This window comes from Malania oleifera, chromosome 4 (genome assembly GCF_029873635.1).
Source record: "Malania oleifera isolate guangnan ecotype guangnan chromosome 4, ASM2987363v1, whole genome shotgun sequence".
NCBI lineage: Eukaryota > Viridiplantae > Streptophyta > Magnoliopsida > Santalales > Ximeniaceae > Malania > Malania oleifera.
Genome location: NC_080420.1, coordinates 114158069 through 114178687, shown reverse-complemented (window position 1 = coordinate 114178687; position 20619 = coordinate 114158069). Strand labels below are relative to the sequence as shown.

The following is a 20619-nucleotide window of genomic DNA, read 5'->3' as shown; positions in this document are numbered from 1 at the left end:
AAAAGGGATTTATTTGTAGCTCATGCCTTCCTTGATCCACAAATTTGTGTGGGTGTGGGTGTGTGTGTGTGTAGGATTGCATTCTATGTATTAATCAAGTTCGTCATATACTTTTCACGCACCGGTAGCTATGGTTGAGCTAGAAAGTGACAGCTCAACTCTGATGAAATTGACGCACCAACAAGAGCACCCACAGCATGCCATTTCCATTGAAAGAAAATAGAAATGGATTCAAGAATTATTAGCCCCCCACGTTTGGTTTTTCATAGTGTTTTAAATTTGATGGCTTTTCCCTGCCAAGGAATTACACAACAAACGCAAACAAAAAACTGATCTAACACAGAGAGGCAGGGGACGAAATCCGCTGACGCCCCGCCATGTGCTTGTCTCCTGGCTTTAAAACTCAGACCGATGTGCTTGTGGAGGAATCCAGTTCAATCAGATGAAGCCGATTCGATCAGCCGATCCAACCAGTAGGTTAAATTTGTGATCGAGCTGGTAATGTCAGCATTACACAGTTCCTATAGTGGTTTTTTTTAAGTATTTATGTTCGATGCATTAGAATGAAAAAATGAATTAATACTGGAATGAAATGAAAAACTGTATAGTGCATTTGTGGAATTGTAAAAATTAGTTCCATTCCGATACATTTCATTCTTGTCTACCAAACAAAGAAAAGGGGAGAGGGGCTCCTCATTGGGATAAAGGTGAATAGAGAAACAGAGAATGTCACCTCCATCAATATCTCATTTTTCTGCTTGGTGCCTTGTGCTTACCATGTTGGAGCCAGAGGCAGACGGAAGCTTCTGTAGAAACCGTGAACTCTTTTTTAATGCGCTGTGAGTTGGGTTTTGGTTGAAGTGTGTGAATAAGCTGTTATATCTGGCAATTCTTAGATAAGGATTTTGATTTTGTTCATGGTTTGGCATTCATATTTCTTCTGTTTAGCATTATCTAATTACTATAGTATACAGTAGTTCATCGGGTATATAGTTTATCCACTATTATATAAGGGGGGCTTTGATTTTCCTTTTCGGGTGTTTGGTATTGCTTATCTAAATGAATTCAAAGGATAAGCTCCTTAGTATGTATCACTCTGTTTATGATATTTTGTTTGGCTGGACCCCTTTACCATTGCATTTCGCAAGATCCTATTCTTTCCTTCGTCAAGACTTGACCTTTTTCTTTTTTTCACTTTTAATTTTCAAGCTCCTCTTATGCCCCCTTAAACATATAAAGTTGAAATATTCCCCCCTTCTTTAAGTCAGGAGGGGAACTCTATTTCTGAGTTATGGGTTACTTTTTCCCTCATTGTCCTTCGTGAATGGTTACTCTATCTGAAAGAAAAGAACAAATTAAAGTAGCTCAAGCATTTGAATTTGTCTATAAAGTATGCCACTTAGTAAAGACGTGAAATAGTAAGTTTGTCATTTCCCTCTAACCAGGGCATTTCTCATTTCTCCCTCTAAAAAAATGTAATGCAACGCGCATCTAATTTTTTCAAATTGCAAAGCCAACTAATCCTGCTGTTATCTTTTCAGTGACAGGTGATCATACTTACAGTGCATAACAATGAGCACATTGGGTTTGGATGAATCTGGTTTAGCAGTTTCAGGAGCTCCACAGGTCCTAGCCCTTCTTTCTTTGGTTCTAGAACAGACCACCCAAAAGAACGAGAAGCTGCTCGCAGCATCGGAAAAGAGAGACATTGTTACCGTATTTCACGGTTCAAGTGCACCTGCCTTGAGCATTCGTCAATACATGGATCGCATCTTCAAGTACTCGAGCTGCAGCCCTTCCTGCTTCGTAGCTGCATACATATACCTGGATGAATTTCTTCGTCGAACGGGTGTTTGCCTCACCTCCCTCAATGTTCACCGGTTCCTAATTACAAGTGTAATGGTGGCTGCAAAATTCATGGATGATGAGTAAGTACCTTCCATACAGCAGAGAGTCGTGGCACTGGTTTTTGCACAAGGGCATTTTTCGGTTTTCCACAAGACTATATAAACTTGTAGCCAAAGGTTGAAACCTAACACAGCTCGCCCATTTTCATTAACTCTCTATTATGGAACCTCTCGCAAGGGCTCTAAAGAGATGGAGCATGTTACTAATCACGTAAAATGTTGTATTCTTTTTGCGTGTGCATAACCATATGACCTGTTTGACGACAGAAATTATAACTCGACAATTCAATAGTACTATCCGCTAAATGATATCAACTGCAGGTGTTACAACAATGCCTACTATGCCAAGGTGGGAGGAGTGAGCACGGAAGAGATGAATAGGTTGGAAATGGAATTCCTGTTTGGCTTGGATTTCAAGCTTTTTGTTGGCCTCGACACTTTTGATGTGTACTGTTCCTGGCTAGAGGAGGAAGCCACCACAAATCCAAGGATACAGAGACCTACTCACTTCTGTGGATTGAAAGAAACATGCCCCAAGAAGGATGAATCCAAATGTCCACCCACAGTTACTGGGTACGGCACGCATTAGAAAAATATCGAGACCATGATCGTTACAGGACGTCCCAAAGATTACGGTGCAAGACTCCGAATCCAAACTTCAGAGAAGGATAAAAAGAGATTTTGAATGAAGATATGCTACCTACAATGTGTTAATAAGCACTGGTAGATGACAAGCATTCCAAAAATGTTCCTAATTTTCTTTCTGACAATAATTTGCGTGCTTGCCCTTTCTTCTTCTTTCAACTCTTTTTCTATAACTAAATTCGAATGTCAGCATTTTAACGGTTTAAATATTATTTTCGTTATTAAAACAATTTATTAAAGGGACTTCAATTTCAAGCATCTATAATAAATTGCTTTGACATAATATTTTCAACCTTGATGATAAGGGCATTAATAATCCTTTTGTCAGGCAGAATTTGTGATGTTTTTCAGGTAATTGCTTGCAACCCAGACCAAAAAAAATTATTTATATAATAGGCACAGAAATGAAAATTTTTATCAAGAGGGTTGAGGGTGCAGCACCAAAGGCATAATTGGGTTAATTAATAGAATGATATTTTGCCTAGTGAACTATTGGCTTAATCAATAGTAAATGGATGGATTGCGCAATTATTTGCACCTCCATCCAGCCCCTTCCAGTTCTCAAGTTTTTGGCTTCAACCCACCTTTCCCTCGAACACACTGCATTCCTTTGTTACCAACAGCTGACACGCCTATAACTATTAAAATGCCAAGGCACCTCTATACAAATATCAACCACATTGTCTGGCACTTGGGAGTTTTCCAAGTACGAAGCTATGTTCCCAAAAGAAAAAAATAAAACACAAAACTTCAACACTTTGTGCAATCACAAAGTTTCATCAACACTTCCTAAAAAAACAAAGTGGCAGTCCAAAGAGGAGGGAGAGAGCAAAATTTTTTATTGCACACGTCATGCCCAATAAATATGGCATTGTGCAATCATCTAAATTAAAAACCCAAATACCATTTCATTTTTCACAATAAAAACCTACAAGAAATACAAAGGTGGAACAGAGGGGGGGGCGCTACAGACGAGAAAGTAAAGACACTCTACACAAGAATTGTCTCAGGGAACCCTACACAATTGGCATCTGAAATGAAGAAATGCTTGGATCAACCAAGTGTGCCGAAATGAGGTGGTGGCGATGGAAAACAAAGATTCTTCAACCGGAACTATTCTTCCTTGCAAGGTAGACACGATAAGCTGCCAGCCCAACAATGGCTGCTGCAGCTCCAACTGCAATGGTAAGTAAACAACAAAATCAGTACAAGGTTAATAGAAACCACATGTTGGCACACTAACTTGGGCACACATGAGCATACAGAAGAATACACCAATATGTTTATGTCAGTTACCTGCAAAAGCATTTTGGGGGAAGGGGAGGAGGCTTGCTGCGGTGGAAGAAGGGGGAGAAGGTCATTCATAGAACGAATGGTGCAGAACTTTTATCCATTCAAAAAGGATTGCATTTATTACCAAATCCACACCAGCTATCCATAAAGCCATCTAAATTTCTTTTATCAAAGCCATGTCCTGCTTATCCTTCAATACCATCTCTCCACCAGAATTTTTCTTTTTGGTTTCGGTCCATTGAGAGGGGACTACAGATTTTTTATTTGATTGCATGGTCTTCAAACAATTTGAATGTGACAAAACTCAATACAAATACATATTGCACTTTATCCAAGACCAGAAAAAATCCAAATGGAAGTTTCAAATTCCAAGCACCCAAACATGAGGTCAGAGATCGCTGCCCATTTCCTAACCACATCCCGAGGTCTAAACTTTGAAACTTCCAACATGAATGTCATTCCCATATGCTCAAACCACCGGGCTGATCCCCAAGGGAGCTTTTGGTTCGCAACATCAAAAACATTCCCATGAAATGACATTCCTAGGAATCTCAGTCTTGGGAATCTGATGCCTTTCTCATGGGATATTTTTGTTTGATTTGCATTGTAAGATTCCCAAAAATGTGCATAGAATTTTCATCTTAGTGTTTGGTTTAACCTTAATGTGTGTATAAGGAATGTTCATGAACACTAATTATACTTCAACACAAAAACCTACTAAATTTTATGTACTGAATCAAATCCATGTCCTAAAACTTCCAGCAATCATAAATCAAAAAATTTCATCAGCTGAATAATCAAATTAACCAAAATAATTGATGAAAATATGATCTCTAAATGCTCACTATTATATTACATTATTATAACATAATAACAATATTACTTTTATTTTATCAATAGTTTATTATTTTACATATAATATTTTGTAATAAATAAGATAGGGGCATTGATGTCCAATAGGCCAAAGTAGAGAGAGCAATCTGTTCCCAAAAGTTGGACAACTTACCCATGAAGGGTATGAATTTTATTAACTATGACAACAGACCATTCCATATGTCACAGAGACCAAGTTTTGGGCAACAAAATCTTTACTAGAATTGGTCTGATCAAAACAGAAATGGCGGCCATAAGATCTTGAGGGGTAAAAAAATTAGGAAATGTAGTTTAGGCAGATTATTTTAGCATATGTGGATGAAGTAAAGAAAACAGGCATAAGAGCATTTCTTTGGAAGAGTGTGCACACCGCGACTATGGGAGGGGGAGAGACAGAAACAGAGAAAGAGAACACATTATTCTGAAAGTTTTGGGAGGCAACACAAATAATAATGCAAGGTTAGAAAATCATTTCCATTTTCCGAATCATTCTGTTTGTTCTGATAACAAATCAAACTAAACAAAATTCCAAGGAAATTTGAAAGGAGAATAACTGATCTCGAAACAAAGAACATACCTGAAACAAACAGAAGAGAACGATGGACAAGCCGATGGTACTGCTTCCGACTTCTCCCAGCTTCAGTTTCCGGAATGCTCAAATGAGGGTGCTCAGCTGCACTAACAATCCTATGGAATACATTATTGAAATCTCCCAACTTTGCGCTAATAGGCATGGGAGCCTCTACTCCCAAATCCTGACTAACCTACAAAATCAAAAAGGAGAAAAAAGTTAACACCATGCTTGCAAGAGGTAAACTTTATATATATATATAAATGTCATATCACCATCATCCTTATAGAAGATAACAAAATGCACCCCATAATTGGAGATCACTGCTCAACCAAATCAAGATAGGAATCATAACCAGGGGAAATCTTTTCACCTTCTATTTTTTTTTATATAAAAAAAAATATTGAGAAGGGAAGAAACAAAAAGCATGAGAAGTCCTCCAAAAGAAAACAACAAGAGGAAAGCACAATACATAATTTCCAAGAGCAGCAAAACATCCAATCTCCTAGCATGCCCAATACCCTTAATAGCTCCACAAGCTGAACTTCAATGCTAAGTGTTAGGGAGTGACAATGTAATGGGGGAAAAGGGGAGAGAGATACAACTATAATTGTATTCTTCAGGGATTTGGAATGAATATATGATTATCTATGTTATCGTTTGTATGATTATTCTCTTGTTGTTGAATAATATAAGTAGTCCCTTTTATTGTGGTGTTTTGTTGCCTTGGATTGTGATGTTTCTGATTATTATAGTCTTATTCGGTGTATAAGAATATATTGCTCGTGTGATATCCTATTGTTTCTTGGTTTTCTTGAGTATTAAGACTCACCAGGTGCTCGTGATTGCAGGCTTGAACGTGTGAGACTTGGCTGACTTGTCGAGGGAGAACTCTCAACGAGTGCCACACGGCCCTTACTTGAGTCCCATTTTGGGGGTCCGTGACAGTTGGTATCAGAACACAGTTTGTGCAAGCACCATAAGTGGTAATACGAGAAACAAGTCAGGAAAAGTAGAGCGCATTGAGGCGCTTGAGACACATCTTGTATCCCTGAAGAGAACGTGCGGTGAACTCCAAGGGTTGGTGGCAACATTGATAAAAGAGAAAAGCGTGCCAACAGAGCTTGAGGCCGCCGAAGAAAACCCTAGAGAAACTCTCTATAGGGTATCAAAAGTTGTAGAGAGACTTGAGGAACTTGAAAAATTCATTCCACGCGTGAAATCCTTGGAGAAACGGCCAAGAAAGCTTGAGACCTTCCAAAAGAGTATCGAGCAGTTGGAAGCCTTTGAGAGTAGGCTGCAACATATTGAGGACATATTGTCATCTCTTTCGTCCCAATAGGGAGAGCCAATAGAGCTTGAGGCCTCCTTACGTGAGCTAACAAATAATTTTGATTTCCTTGCAGAAGATGTTAAGGAGTCCATTGCTGCTTTGAAAGAAGATTTGAAGGAGATTGGCAATGTCCAAAGTGCGGTGGTCCAAGTCCAGAGGAATTTAAAAGAGATCAATGTGAAAGTGAATGCAGTGGCACAGATAGCCTGAAGGCCGGTTGCAGATCCCATTGAGAGTTTTCGATTGAAGGTACCGGAACCTAAAAGTTTTGGGGGTATGCGAGATGCCAAGGAGCTGGATAATTTCTTCTTTGATATGGAGCACAACTTCACGTGCTCAGGAGTGGATCTAGAAGTGGACCGGGTAAATCTAGCAACGATATACCTGGTAGGGAATGCAAAAGTGTGATGGAGAACTAAATGGAATGATATTCAGCACAATAGATGTGTTATCAACACATGGGAAGGGTTGAAACAGGAGTTGAAGACTCAATTCTATCCCGAAAATGTGGAGTACATAGCAAAGTGCAAAGTAATGGAATTGCAACAAACTGGCTCAATAAGGAGCTATGTACGAGAATACCAAGCCTTGATGTTGGACATTGTAGACATGACTGAATCAAACAAACTAATTCATTTTCTACGGGGTTTGAAGACATCGCCAAGGAATGAATTGCATCGGTAGGGTGCTGGTGATCTCTCTTCTGCTCTCATTGCTACCGAACGGTTGGATGATTTTTCAGATAATTCTGGGAAGCGAAATTTCCCTACGACCGCCAATAATGATTCCAGGCCCAGCAAAGTGTATAAGCCCACAAATGGGGGAAGGGATAGGGAGACAAATAGTTCTTAGAAAGATAAAAGAGCGCCCATGGTTAAGGAGTGGAGGGGCGGACGAACGGGGGGTGGTGAGCGTCGACCAATGTCCTGTTTTCTTTGCATGGGACCACATCGAGTGGCAGAGTGCCCTGAACGTAAGGCTTTGAATGCTATAAAGGCCCTTTGAGGGGAAACCGAAATCCCGACAGCAACCCCAGAAGAACAACCGAATATGGTGGGAGCATTGAGATTTTTGGGGGCATTAGAGTGTCAAGTAATTAACAACAAGTCTCAGGAGAAGGGACTAATGTATGTTGATCTACTTTTGAATAGAAAGAAAATCAGGGCCATGATTGATGCAGGGGCCACCCATAATTTCATTGCTGATTCTGAAGCTCAATGGTTAGAATTGCAAGTAGATAAGGATGTGGGCAAGTTAAAAGCAGTGAATTCTCCAGCGTTAACCACGGTGGGGGTGGTACCTAAAGTGGCATGCCAAATGGGATCATGGTCTGGAACAATTGATTTCATTATGGCACCCCTTGACGACTTTGATGTGGTATTGGGGATGGATTTTCTTAAAGTGACACGCTCAATGCCGATCCCAGCTGCGGATTTTCTTGTGATTATGGGAAGTGCACCTTGTGCGGTCCCCGCAGCCTACAACAATTTCGATGAGAGGAAGTTGCTTTCAACCCTCCAATTCAAAAAGGGAGTAAAAAGGGTAGAATCTTCTTTCGTGGTTCTACCGATAGTCTCAGAAGATGCAAAGGTAGGGAAATATCCACTTGAGATTAAGGAAGTTTTAGAAGTTCAAGGAGGTGATCCCGGAACAGCTACCGAGGGTTTTACCACCTCGACGGCAGATTGACCACAAAATTGAACTTTTGCCAGGAGTAAAGCCGCCAGCACGTGCCCCTTATCGAATGGCGCCACCAGAGTTAGCTGAACTTAGAAGACAACTGAATGATCTTATTGCAGCAGGGTTCATCCGTCCTTCAAAAGCACCTTTTGGGGCCCCAGTGTTATTTCAGAAGAAACAAGATGGTAGTTTGCGCTTGTGTGTAGATTATCGGGCTCTTAATAAGGTGACGGTGCGCAACAAGTATCCCATTCCACTGATTGCTGATATTTTTGACCAGTTAAGTACAGTTAGATATTTCACGAAACTGGACTTGAGGTCGGGATATCATCAAGTGCGCATTGTTGAGGGAGATGAACCGAAGACCACTTGTGTCACCCTATATGGAGCATTTGAATTCCTTGTCATGCCTTTTGGGCTAACAAATGCACCAGCTACCTTTTGTTCTCTAATGAATCAGGTTTTTCGGGACTACCTTGATCAGTTTGTTGTTGTTTACCTTGATGACATACTGGTTTTCAGCGCATCCTTAGAAGAACATAAAGATCATCTTCGAAAGATTTTTCAAAAACTCAAAGAAAATCAATTATATGTAAAAGGGGAGAAGTGTGCTTTTGCTCAAAAGCGTATTAAATTCTTGGGGCATATCATTGAGGAGGGCCAGATACGGATGGATTCAGCTAAAGTGAAAACTATCAAAGAGTGGCGAGCACCTACATCCGTTAGAGAACTGCTATCTTTCTTGGGTCTAGCCAACTACTATCAAAAGTTTATAGAGGGGTACTCCAGAAGAGTTGTATTGTTAACGAATTTACTAAGGAAGGGGGTACCATGGGGGTGGTCAAAAGAGTGCCAATCAGCATTTGTTGAATTAAAGGAAAAGATTGTAGGAGATCCTGTGCTAATCCTTCCTGATGTGACAAAACCATTTGAAGTGCAAGTAGATGCCTCAGACTTTGCATTAGGGGGAGTTCTCTTGCAGGAAGGGCATCCAGTTGCTTTTGAAAGTAGAAAATTGTTGGGTGCCGAACGGAACTATACAGCACAGGAAAAGGAGCTTCTCGCAATGGTACACTGTCTTCGGGTGTGGAGGCACCATCTCTTGGGGTCCAAGTTTGTGGTAAAAACCGTAATGTGGCAGTTACTCACTTTTGTCACAACCTGGATTAACGTCAAAACAAGCCCATTGGCAGGAGAAGCTAGCTGAATTTAATTTTGATTTTGAATATAAAGTCGGGAAGACGAATGAAGTAGCCGATGCTTTAAGTAGAAAAACCAAATTGGCAGCATTGAAACTCATCAGTCATCTATCAACTAGTAGGGTGGCGTTATCTTTGAAGAATCTTATCAGGGAACATTTAAGTACAGACCAACAGGCGCAGTCCCTGAGCACACTAATAGAAGAAGGAAAAACTCGACAATTCTGGGTAGAAGATGAACTGATTATGACTAAAGGCAGGAGAGTCTATGTGCCCAAAGCGGGAAACTTGAGGAAAACCCTACTAAAAGAGTGCCATGATTCATTGTGGGCTGGTCATCCGGGATGGCGAAGAACTCACGCATTGATTACACAAGGGTACTATTGGCCGAATATGCAAGATGATGTGATGAGTTATACCAAAACTTGCTTGATCTGTCAACAAGACAAGGTCGAAAGAAAGAAGACCTCAAGCTTATTGGAGCCATTGCTTGTTCCTGCCAGGCCATGGGAGAGTGTCTCTTTGGACTTTATTTCCTCGTTGCCAAAAGTAGAGGAGTATGACACAATTTTGGTGGTGATTGACCGGTTCTCAAAGTATGCAACTTTCGTACTAGTCTCGAAGCCATGTTCAGCAAAGAAGACAGCTCAGCTATTCTTCAAGCATGTAGTGAAATATTGGGGTGTTCCAAAAAGCCTAATTAGATTCACGAGGGGGATTTTGGGGTGAACTCTTTTGCTTGATGGGTTCAAACCTTAATCTGTCCACCAGCTATCACCCACAGACAGATGGTCAGACCGAAGGTTTTAATGGGATACTGGAAGAATACTTGCGACATTTCGTTAACTCCAATCAGAAGAATTGGGTTACTTTACTGGACACGGCACAATTCTATTTTAACTCCATGAAATCTTCTGCGACTAATGAAAGCCATTTTGAGATCGTAACAGGTCAGCAACCGACTCTCCCGCACACTCTGGATGATCCATACAAAGGAAATTGCCCAAAAGCATACCAATTCACGAAACATTGGTTGCAAAACATTGAAATCACTCGAGCTCAGTTAGAAAAAGCATCAAAGCGCATGAAGAAATGGGCTGACAAAGGGAGACGACCGCAACAATTTGAAGCTGGAGATCTGGTTCTTGTAAAAGTGCCGCCGGAGACATTTCGCTTTCTTCGCGGCAAGGATAAAAGGCTGTTACGCCGTTACGAGGGTCCAATTGGAGTGATCGAGAAGGTGGGACATGCATCTTATCGGCTTGAGCAGCCCGAGTGGATGAAAAGCCACAGACGTCCAGTCCATCCTGTGTTTCATGTAAGCAATTTAAAGCCATTCCACACAGATGAAGCAGATCCGCACCGACAAAAGCTAAGGAGATCAACCATTTCCAGAAGGCAGCCTGTCAACAAAGAAGTCCAGGAGATCATTGCAGACAGAGTCGTCAATGCAGAAGGTCATCAACAACAGCAATTTCTAGTTCAGTGGCTGGGGCTGGGGGAAGAAGAGAATAGTTGGGAACCCGCAGCAAACCTTCAGCATGCCATACAGAAGATTGAAGATTTCATAAATTTGAAGACAATGACATCAACTTCGACATCATAAGCGTGAGACGACCTTCTACAACACATCGACGAGGACGTCGATAAAATGAGTGGGGGAGGATGTTAGGGAGTGACAATGTAATGGGGGAAAAGGGGAGAGAGATACAACTATAATTGTATTCTTCAGGGATTTGGAATGAATATATGATTATCTATGTTATCGTTTGTATGATTATTCTCTTGTTGTTGAATAATATAAGTAGTCCCTTTTATTGTGGTGTTTTGTTGCCTTGGATTGTGATGTCTCTGATTGTTAGTCTTATTCGGTGTATAAGAATATATTGCTCATGTGATATCCTATTGTTTCTTGGTTTTCTTGAGTATTAAGACTCACCAGGTGCTCGTGATTGCAGGCTTGAACGTGTGAGACTTGGCTGACTTGTCGAGGGAGAGCTCTCAACGAGTGCCACACAGCCCTTACTTGAATCCCATTTTGGGGGTCCGTGACACTAAGCTTAAAAAATTCCTGCACCATTCAAGACCTAAAAGGATTGTGTGGGGCCCTCAAAATCTGTCCCATTATGCTCTATCCAATATTCCAATGCACTAAAAATATAATAATTTTAAAATATATTAAGTTTTATTATAATATTAGGCTTCCAATATTAAAAAGGTTATATTTATTTCATGTATTATTAAATTATTTATTACTACACATGTATTTCTACCATTACTTTCATACGTTGCAAAGAGAAACTCCAGCAGCAGCCGACGTGGTAAGCAAAGAAGCCCCTCTCTCCACCTCAACAATTGCAATGTTATAAGTCCAGGCCAGTGCCTTCCTTTTGGGTCGAAAACCATGGGCTACAGCATCTTTCCCACGCAGTTTTTATGATTCAAAACCATGGGCCAAACAATAATAATATAAATTTCTTGTTAAGTTATTTAGAACTATGAACCAGTTAAAAACGATTGCAATGTTAGAAGTCCAGACCAGTGCCTTCCTTTTGGGTCGAAAACCATGGTCTACAGCATCTTTCCCACGCAATTTTTATGATTCAAAACCATGGACCAAGCAAAAATAATATAAATTTCTTTTTGTTATTTAGAACTATGAACCAGCCACTGAACTGAACCAGTAACATGGTTTTTTCAAGAAAGCATTGGGTGCAGTCATAAGTTTTAAGAACCAATCACAGTTTGGTTTGGTCAAAACCAAAACCAATAAAACTGAGTACAATCCTACGTATTTCTACCTCAGGCTTGCATACCCTCCTCCCAAGCACAATGTCTCACTTTTGTAGTCCCCTGCCAAGCCCTCAAAAAAATATCTCTCAACTTCCCAATTCTTCTAGTTACTTGAAAAGGAATCTTAACCAGAGGTAGGCAATAAAATAAGAAATGATTTTAAAAAAGAATGGACATGGGCAATGGGACCACCCAAAGAAAAGAAAGCTAATATACTTTTCTCAAAAGATCCCTCTAGTAAAAAACTTTCTCACAAGACTCATCTCTACTAATCAAGTCTCTAAAAATATTCTCAAAAGACACTCATCTAGAATTAAATCAAGCCGCCCACTCCCCACCCCCCCCGCCCCTCTCCAAAAAAAATATAAATAAATAAATAAATGAATGAATAAATAAATAAATATATTCTTGAAGTGGTAGCCAAGTATGTCAGCAGAAAAATATGAACAACACACTATACTAGAAGCAAATCAAGTGTAAGCAAATCAAAGGTTGCCAACTTTGAATTAAAACCAGCAAGATCACTCCTAAACAATTGAATTTTAAACCTGAAACCCAATCAAGATCCTGCAATATAATTAACACTAGAAAACCATCCAAATCATCTGATAAGAAGAAAAAACATATCAGCAGTGAATTATAACTTGGGCTCAACGATATTCACTAAACCCACCCATGGTCCTAAATTTTTATACTACAAATTTTCTTTTTTAAATTTCTATAAATCATCTAAACTTCATCACAATCTCAAAATTCAATAGAACTTGTCGAGAAGTCGACTAAGGAACAAAATTTCCTTAAAAAAATGAAACTGAAGTTCCGCATCCCTCCAATGTAAATCTCAAAATCATAGCATTTTTCTAAAACTTGTATGGAAATTTTTTTGGGTTCGATAGTTCTTATACAAAGTTACAAAAGATATGGAATTCCCATTAAACGAGTCTCTTGATTCAGCTGGAGTTTTATTTTTAAGTTTGAATGGAACATTAAGAATTTTGACAAATCCTCCAACTATGTTGTATCAGATGGAATCCTTAATGTTTTGAGCTCTTCAAAACTCTTTACTCATTTAACAGATTACACATATCAAGCTATAACACCTATTTTTAGTAGTTTGTGCACATGTATTTTAGATTTTTGTAAACTGTGTTTTTCAATCAATCATTTTTATCTTGGTTATTTTCATATTTATAAAGCTAGTAACTAAACTTACTGATTTATTAGATAATTGGTATTCTTTCATCTTATTACTAAAATTGCTCCATAATAATGGAAAAAACATTTAAAACAAGATAAATATACTTGCGTACATTATTACATATGGAATATATTATAAAATGGCATTTAAAATTTTCGCCAAATTATTACTAAAATTTGTCCTCTTTCATTTTTTATTTTTTTTTTATAAACAAAGAATTTAGAATTATATTAAAGGAAGATTACCACTTTACCTAAAAACTTAAGCAATTAGGTTGTGGCCCAACAATGTATATCAAGCTTTAACATTCCCCCGCAAATGCAGCCCAACAGCACTAGAGAAATAAACACACAATAAATAATACCTATGATATGAAACACAATAAAGTTTTTTAAACACCACACAATAAATGCAGGGAACAAGACTAGAACCCAGGACCTCCTGGTAACCAGCTCCAATACCATGTTAGGTTACCACTTTACCTAAAAGCTTAAGCTTAGGTTGTGGGGCAACAATGTGTATTAAGTTTTAACAGGAAGAAAAAAGTGCAAGAAAGAAAAAAAAAACCAGAATGAACAGAATGTCCGATCATCGCAAATGGAGAATAGATCAACAAAATGAAAGTCAATACAAGACAATTCTAAGAAAGTAACACCAATCAATCCTCTGCAGGTCAAACAGGACAAAAAAATCTATTTGCTGAGAACCAAAGGGATGAAAGGAAGACCATTCTGCCCCAAAGCATGTTACTGGAAGTGGAAACACCTTTAAAGATTCTAGCATTTCTTTCCAACCAAATACACCAAGGAAAAGCCAAACAATAGAGTGCCACAAAATTTTCCTCTCTTTGCTTGTACCAAACCCATAAATACAACTCCCCAAACAAGTTATTTCAAAGAACCCAAAAGTAAAAACAAACATAAGCGGTTGTCCCCACTCCTATAACAAAGGACATGAACATTGGGCAAGAAGCCCTTGTTTGGTCTTTAGCTCCTAAAGCAAATGATTAGTATCGATTTTTGTAAGGATTTTGAAGGTTTAGCTTTCCAGATTAAAGAAAGCGCGAAGGATTAACATTAGGGTCATGGATGACATCACAAAAGAAAGATTTGCACAAGAAATCCCAAGAAGAATCTAAACTCTAAACACATTGTCTGTTCCCAACTGGACACTGCAAAATAGTCAGAGAAGCAAGCTCATTAATTTCTCTCTCATTGGAATTCCTCCCAAAATGAAAGTCCCAAAATGGGCATCCACTGGCAAACTGAGGAAGGCAGAAACAAGAGACTTGTGAAGAGTTAATAACCAAGAAATACAAGAAAACCCAATAGCCAAAGGCACACCTCCAATCCAATGATCTTCTAAAAAGAGATTTTTCTCCCCATTTGCTCGCTTGGTAACAAAACTTTAGGAAAGAAAGAACAATAGATATGAGACACAAATTTCTAAGGACTCGAGTAACATTAACTCATTCATTAACATCCTACCCATTTTGCAAAAATCCAAATTTATTACAAACTACCCTGTGCCAAAGACAGTTATGCCGAGTAAAACTACACCACCAAAGAAACATTTTAAGACATCAATTATCTAGACCCAGACCTCCCTCCCTTTTAGACCTACTCTCAATGGTCCACCCTACTAAATGATCCCTATTGAGCTCATCAGCACCCAACCACGAAAAAACCCCCTCATTTTCTCTAGTCTCTGGGGCAACTCTCAGCAGAATTATAACAGATGAATAATACAAGGAGATAGAAGAAAGACAAGCATAAATGGGAGTAATACAGCCTATTAAAGTGAAAAAATCTCCTTTCAACCCATCCAACCTCCTAGCAATTCTCTCAAAGACCAGGCCCCAAGAAGTATCAGCACAAGGATTGCCCCCTAATTAGGGACCTAAGAAGGTAATAGGCCAACTCAAAAACATCACAACCTGCTAACTTAGCGAAAGAACACTGATCAATGCAAATCCCAATACTATTACAGAACTAATTTTTTATCCCATCACCTTCTCAAAAACCTGTAAAATGGCCGGGCACATTAGAGAAGCTGCTCATGACCTCCAAAATAAAGAGAATTGTATCATAATGAACTGAAGATTAGAAATGGGCAAATCCTCATGGCCCACCTTAATCCCTTCCACCAAGCCTTTTCAACCCCTCTATCAATCATCCTACTTAGAGCATCTACCACAATAGTAAAAATGGGATAGGGATCACCCTTCCAAGACCCCTCAGAAGCTCGAAACCAAGACTTAGCCTGCCCCGCCACTACAAATGGAATTTTGAAAGGAAAAAAAAAAACAAAAAAAAATTATAAGTAAACAAAAACGAAAACAAAAATTTCTCCATCTTCCTTTGAAAACTTTTTTATCCTTCTCTATCCAAGAAAACCCAACTAACCCAATCATAGGCTTTTACAAAATATGACTTCAAAACCAAGCCTTTTGTTTATATCCACGTCCTCAACGACCATAATTCTTCCTATTCATAAATCTTTATGTTTATCAAAAACATATACTATTAAAGGTAAGGATAGAAACAATTGCTTTAAACCTTTAAAATTGCAGATGATACTGAACTTTGAGATTAACAACATCTGTTCTACCATTTATGTCTAAACTAGCTTTATTTGCATGTGAAATACTACTTAGTTTATAAATTTTTTATAATTCTTCAATAAGAAAATAATAAATTCATTAAGAAAGAATAAATTACAGATAGGATGAGAAGTCCTCATACCAAATGAAAAGTGGCGAATGAAAGCTATCTATTCCAAAGAAACAAAAAGCGAAAAAAAAAAAAGCTAATATGAACCAATGTTTTAAAAGGCGAAGGCGTAAGGTGTTTTAAGCCTCAAGAGGTGAGGCATAAATATTTTAAGAATTTTATTTTTATTAAAAAAATATATGAAAAAAAATAAAATAAATGTATTCAAGTAAAAAATTAAGAAAGTTACAAATAAAATGTAAAAGAATTAAATATAATTTGTAAACTACTTGTTGGCCATTCAAAAAATACTAACTTGAATTGATAAGAAAATCATGCCCAAGAGATAGCTATAACATTACAAAGTTCAAATTATTTTCAAGATGTAAAATGCAACTCTCAATTAAGCTAGATCTTAAAACCCAAGCATTGCTCTCCAACTTGCCAATATAACTGCAAAATCTGCACAATGCCACAAAACCTTCACCTTCTTTTTACCCCTCAAAGCCAACAAAAACAAACAAGAAATCCTACTACGACTGAGGACAAATTCAAAGCACTCCCAACAAACAAAAAAGGCTTTTTCCATAAGCAACAACCCCAAACTAATGTTGTAGTAAACAAGCATGATCCTCACCACTAGCATCAACACATGCATAATTATGCTATTAGCAGACTGCACGCAAAAGTGGGTTATTTCTTTATTGCCCTTTTAATGTTTATAGAGCGTATCTATTTTTGAAGAGTGGGAATTGGGTGAGAACTTGGCCGTGAATAATAAGTGTAAGGATTGGATTCTTCCTACTCTTTTGGAGAATATTAGAGAGCAGGATGCTGCTGCTCAAAATCTTTTCAGTCGAATGGGATTGTGAATTGCTCACATGAAATTTGATTGAATGGAGCAAAAAGAGATGCAAATAAAGGTCATCAGGAATTAGCAAGGCTTTACAGCTCTATCAATTACAGAGGGGGAGGTTTAAGGAGGGGTTTCTTAATTAGATAGTTCTTTTTTAAAAAAAATTATCATTTTGGTTTTCCTTTTATTTTTTTTGTTTTTCTGCTTCAGGGATTTCTTGTACTCTCCTAGTTTGTAGTCTTCTCTATTCTTTTTCTTAATAAATTTCTTTTGCAATCCAAAGGGGAAAAATAATTAACCATAAGTTCCATAACTTAAGCTCCTCGTGAAGAATGGTAAGGGAAAAAAGCTTGGAGAGAAAACTAATCCAACTTTACCATTAAACTTCAAAACCATTACCCTCCTAAACTTTGTCAAGACTCCAAACCCAATTTACCATATGTCTTCTCAAAATCCAATTTAAAATTATTTCCTCCTATCATTCCTCCTAGAGTCCTCCATTTGATCAACCAACGGAACATATAAGATTGATGAGAACTTTTAAGAACCAAAAATTCTCTTGCCTAAATGCAGAAAAAAGAATTTTATTTCTGTTCCTAAATCTTGAGCGCGCCGCCATTCACGAAACTATTACTGGAATCTCTAACCTCAACAAAACAACCTTTAGGTGCCAGAGCAACAAATGTCAAAGAGTTAATGTTCCCCCCTCCCCCTCCCCTAACACACCGTTAGCATACAACTCCCTAAAAACACCAATAAGATCATCCTTGATTAAACCCCAATCACCACTGGAATAGGTCATTGCAAAACCATCCAAAGCAGGAGCCTTTTCTTTTTTCATGTCAAGATTCTCAGCACTACCTTTGACGCCTCCTCAAACCATCTTCAGCTATATCTATACCTTGAAAGTAACTTCCAAGAAACAATCAACAAACTACGAATGATTTTTTTTCTTCTTTCTCCAACCTAGAGAAGACTCACTTTGCTTCAATCTAAATTCTAATGTACAATGTAAAACCACCAGACATTACATTTGATCAAACCAAGGCAACAATAGTGAAACATGAAAATTAGTACCACTATAAAAATGGAATTAATCATGTAAAGTGGCTCATAAATGAGAAAAATTGTTCCACTAAAATTACAAAACCAGAAACTTGAATGCAAGGTCAAAAAGAGAGATTCAATTTATATACTTGGCATGCAGATACAGGCACTGAGAAGTACATACCCTGGTCGAATCTTGAATTGCCTGTGGGTATGGATCCAGATCATCTTTGGCAGAAACTATGAGGCAAGGCACCTCAAAGCCAGTATATTCTCCATGACCAGCAACTTCCACAAGCAACTCAGTTGATTTCTTCCATGAGGACTCATCGGAACTGAAATTAAAAATGATTTCAACTCAAGTAAATGCATTCGTAAGTAAAAAGTCATGCATAAATATATGGAATCAGTTATGTTGCCACCTCTGCAATAACATCAATTTCTTGTAATTTTATGTCAAAAAAAATATAGCCTTTTTTTCAGAAATGATAATTTATTTTCACCTTAAACCAATAGCTAAATTCACTGCATTCAGACAGAGGGAACGAAAGCACCTAAAACGAAAAAACAATTTTATGTCCATTGATCTACTTATCCATCTAGATATAATTCCTCTTGCATGCATGCTGCATAATTCTCATACTCCTTTGAGAAGACTTCACCATCTACCTCAATATAATCAATGAAATTATACCCTTAGTGTGCTTCCACCAGTATGTGGAAGAATCGGCATTTCTATTATCATCATTAATCCGAATAGCTCTTGATTTTTGTCTCTATCACATTTCTTCATATTTAGAATCCTGGCCTTCTCTGCTTCTGTGCAATGCTGTGATCTCATTCTCCATCACTAAGCCCTTCAGTCACTTCAATGTTTCCAATGTTTGTTGTCCCCCACCAGCTGTCCTTTTGTGTTTATTTTGATGTTTCTGAAGACCTCAAAGTTCATATTTTTTTCCCCTCCAGAAATTTCAATTTTCTAGCAATGACAAAGCTTGCACAACCCCTTTCAACTTGTTGATTGCACCATTCCATGATAAGGTTGCCAAAACCATCAAACTTAATCCATACGTTTTCCTAAAAGGGTTTTGGCCATACTTGTTCATCCCCACTCCATGAGTAATTAGTAATCTCTCCAGTATCCTAAAATAGCATTCAAGGTGAATCAATGTGTAGCAAAAAAGGTTGAATTAACTAATTGCCCCTGCCCCTCTCGCTACCCTTTTATAAAAGGGGAAAAAAACAAACAAAAAAAAGAAAAAAAAGGTAGTAGATCCGAAAGCTCTCAAATTCATTACAAGGAACTCCTGAAAACTCTCTCCGACACTTCCTTACCCTGGGTGGAGAATAAAATTAAAAATCTATAGCAATGCGTCAAGGACCTTCCATTCCCAAAGTATCTAAATCCTGCCACAGCATGTGTCTTTCACTAATTTTCCCACTTCAGCACTCCTTTAAAAGCCGAAATCTTACCGATAGCTATAAATTTAAATTTGGCTAAGGAGAGCAATCCTCCTTAATGGCTTATAATATCAAGAGGATGTGTTTATTCCACAATATTAGTATTGCCCCAATTGTGCTATTCGCTTCCACTCTACTCCATTTCAAGTATTTACAAGCCCAAAGTGATCTAATTGTTCTGCTTCAATTGTTTTTCAGTTTGATTTCCTGCAAGCAGGCTAAATTTGGCCTCTATTCTTTCAAAAAAAAAAAAACTTTCAAAAGCACCCATTTACTTATCATTCAATATGCTCAGAGTTATGAATACATGTTATCTTAATCGGTAATCTAACTGGAAAAAACATTCAAAGCACTGATACTGCTACATCCATCCCCATCTTTCCCTTCCCCTCCATTCTCATAATTGATAGAACAGGAATGCACCTCAGCTCCCTTCTTCTTATCTCCCTACCAGCTTTCTTTACAATCAGCATCCCTTAAGCCCTTGAAGGAGATATCCACTACCTTCCAAATCATCGCCATCATTCTTAACAACTCCTGCGAGATTCTGTGTCATCAGTTTCTTTCTTACATAGGAGCAATGACTTTGATAGGGCTACACTCCATCAACACCTTCTCCAAGACATGCAAATAGCAAAATCATCAAGTTCTGAAGGAACTACAGCCAGAAGAAGGCTTGCAGCCAATTGAAGCTCCCATCAATTGATTATTGAAGCATTCTCAGATTCCAGAGCTGATCTTTTCAGCTCCAGTTTGTCAGTAGGTGTGAACCAATCCCATTCCTCTCCGGACCCTCTGAGCCTAAGTTAAAAGAGAAAGTTCCAGCTAATACACCCAGATTGAAGATGCATATCATAAGCAGTTTTTGGGCTTGCTTATTTGAGGCCTGAAAGAGCAAAATATATTAGCTTCATCAGCAAATATGGGCTTCAATATATTGGTGAAATCCTTCGACAAGATATGGTACTGAAGAATATGCTGCATCATCTGACACTTCACTTCCTTTTTCTTAGCAGGCTCAACCTTCTTGCAAATACTTGGCAGTGAAGCTC

At 38.3% G+C, this 20619-nt stretch overlaps 2 protein-coding genes across 4 annotated transcripts in view; one reads left to right on the top strand and one right to left on the bottom strand.

Annotated features, from left to right (window-relative positions):
* Window positions 1–225: 225 nt before the first annotated feature.
* On the top strand, window positions 226–2821 carry LOC131152704 (cyclin-U4-1). Of its 3 annotated transcripts, none has more exons than XM_058104512.1 (3): window positions 226–473; window positions 1542–1928; window positions 2229–2821. In XM_058104512.1, exons 2-3 carry the CDS (start codon window positions 1573–1575, stop codon window positions 2494–2496), a joined length of 624 nt encoding a protein of 207 aa, XP_057960495.1. In that variant the 5' UTR covers window positions 226–473; window positions 1542–1572; the 3' UTR covers window positions 2497–2821. The 3 variants fall into 3 exon arrangements, with proteins under 3 accessions (XP_057960495.1, XP_057960496.1, XP_057960497.1); XM_058104513.1 differs by having other exon boundaries at window positions 234–498; XM_058104514.1 differs by lacking the exon at window positions 226–473 and adding an exon at window positions 1416–1475.
* A 549-nt stretch (window positions 2822–3370) lies between these two features.
* LOC131152694 (mitochondrial Rho GTPase 1-like) overlaps window positions 3371–20619 on the bottom strand; it is a 44755-nt gene continuing 27506 nt past the window's right edge. The window contains exons 13-15 of the mRNA XM_058104502.1: window positions 18291–18441; window positions 5296–5482; window positions 3371–3729 (exon numbers count right to left, since the gene is read on the bottom strand). Coding sequence (XP_057960485.1) covers window positions 3656–3729; window positions 5296–5482; window positions 18291–18441 — 412 coding nt within the window. The 3' untranslated portion in view covers window positions 3371–3655. The remainder of the gene's footprint in view (window positions 3730–5295; window positions 5483–18290; window positions 18442–20619) is intronic.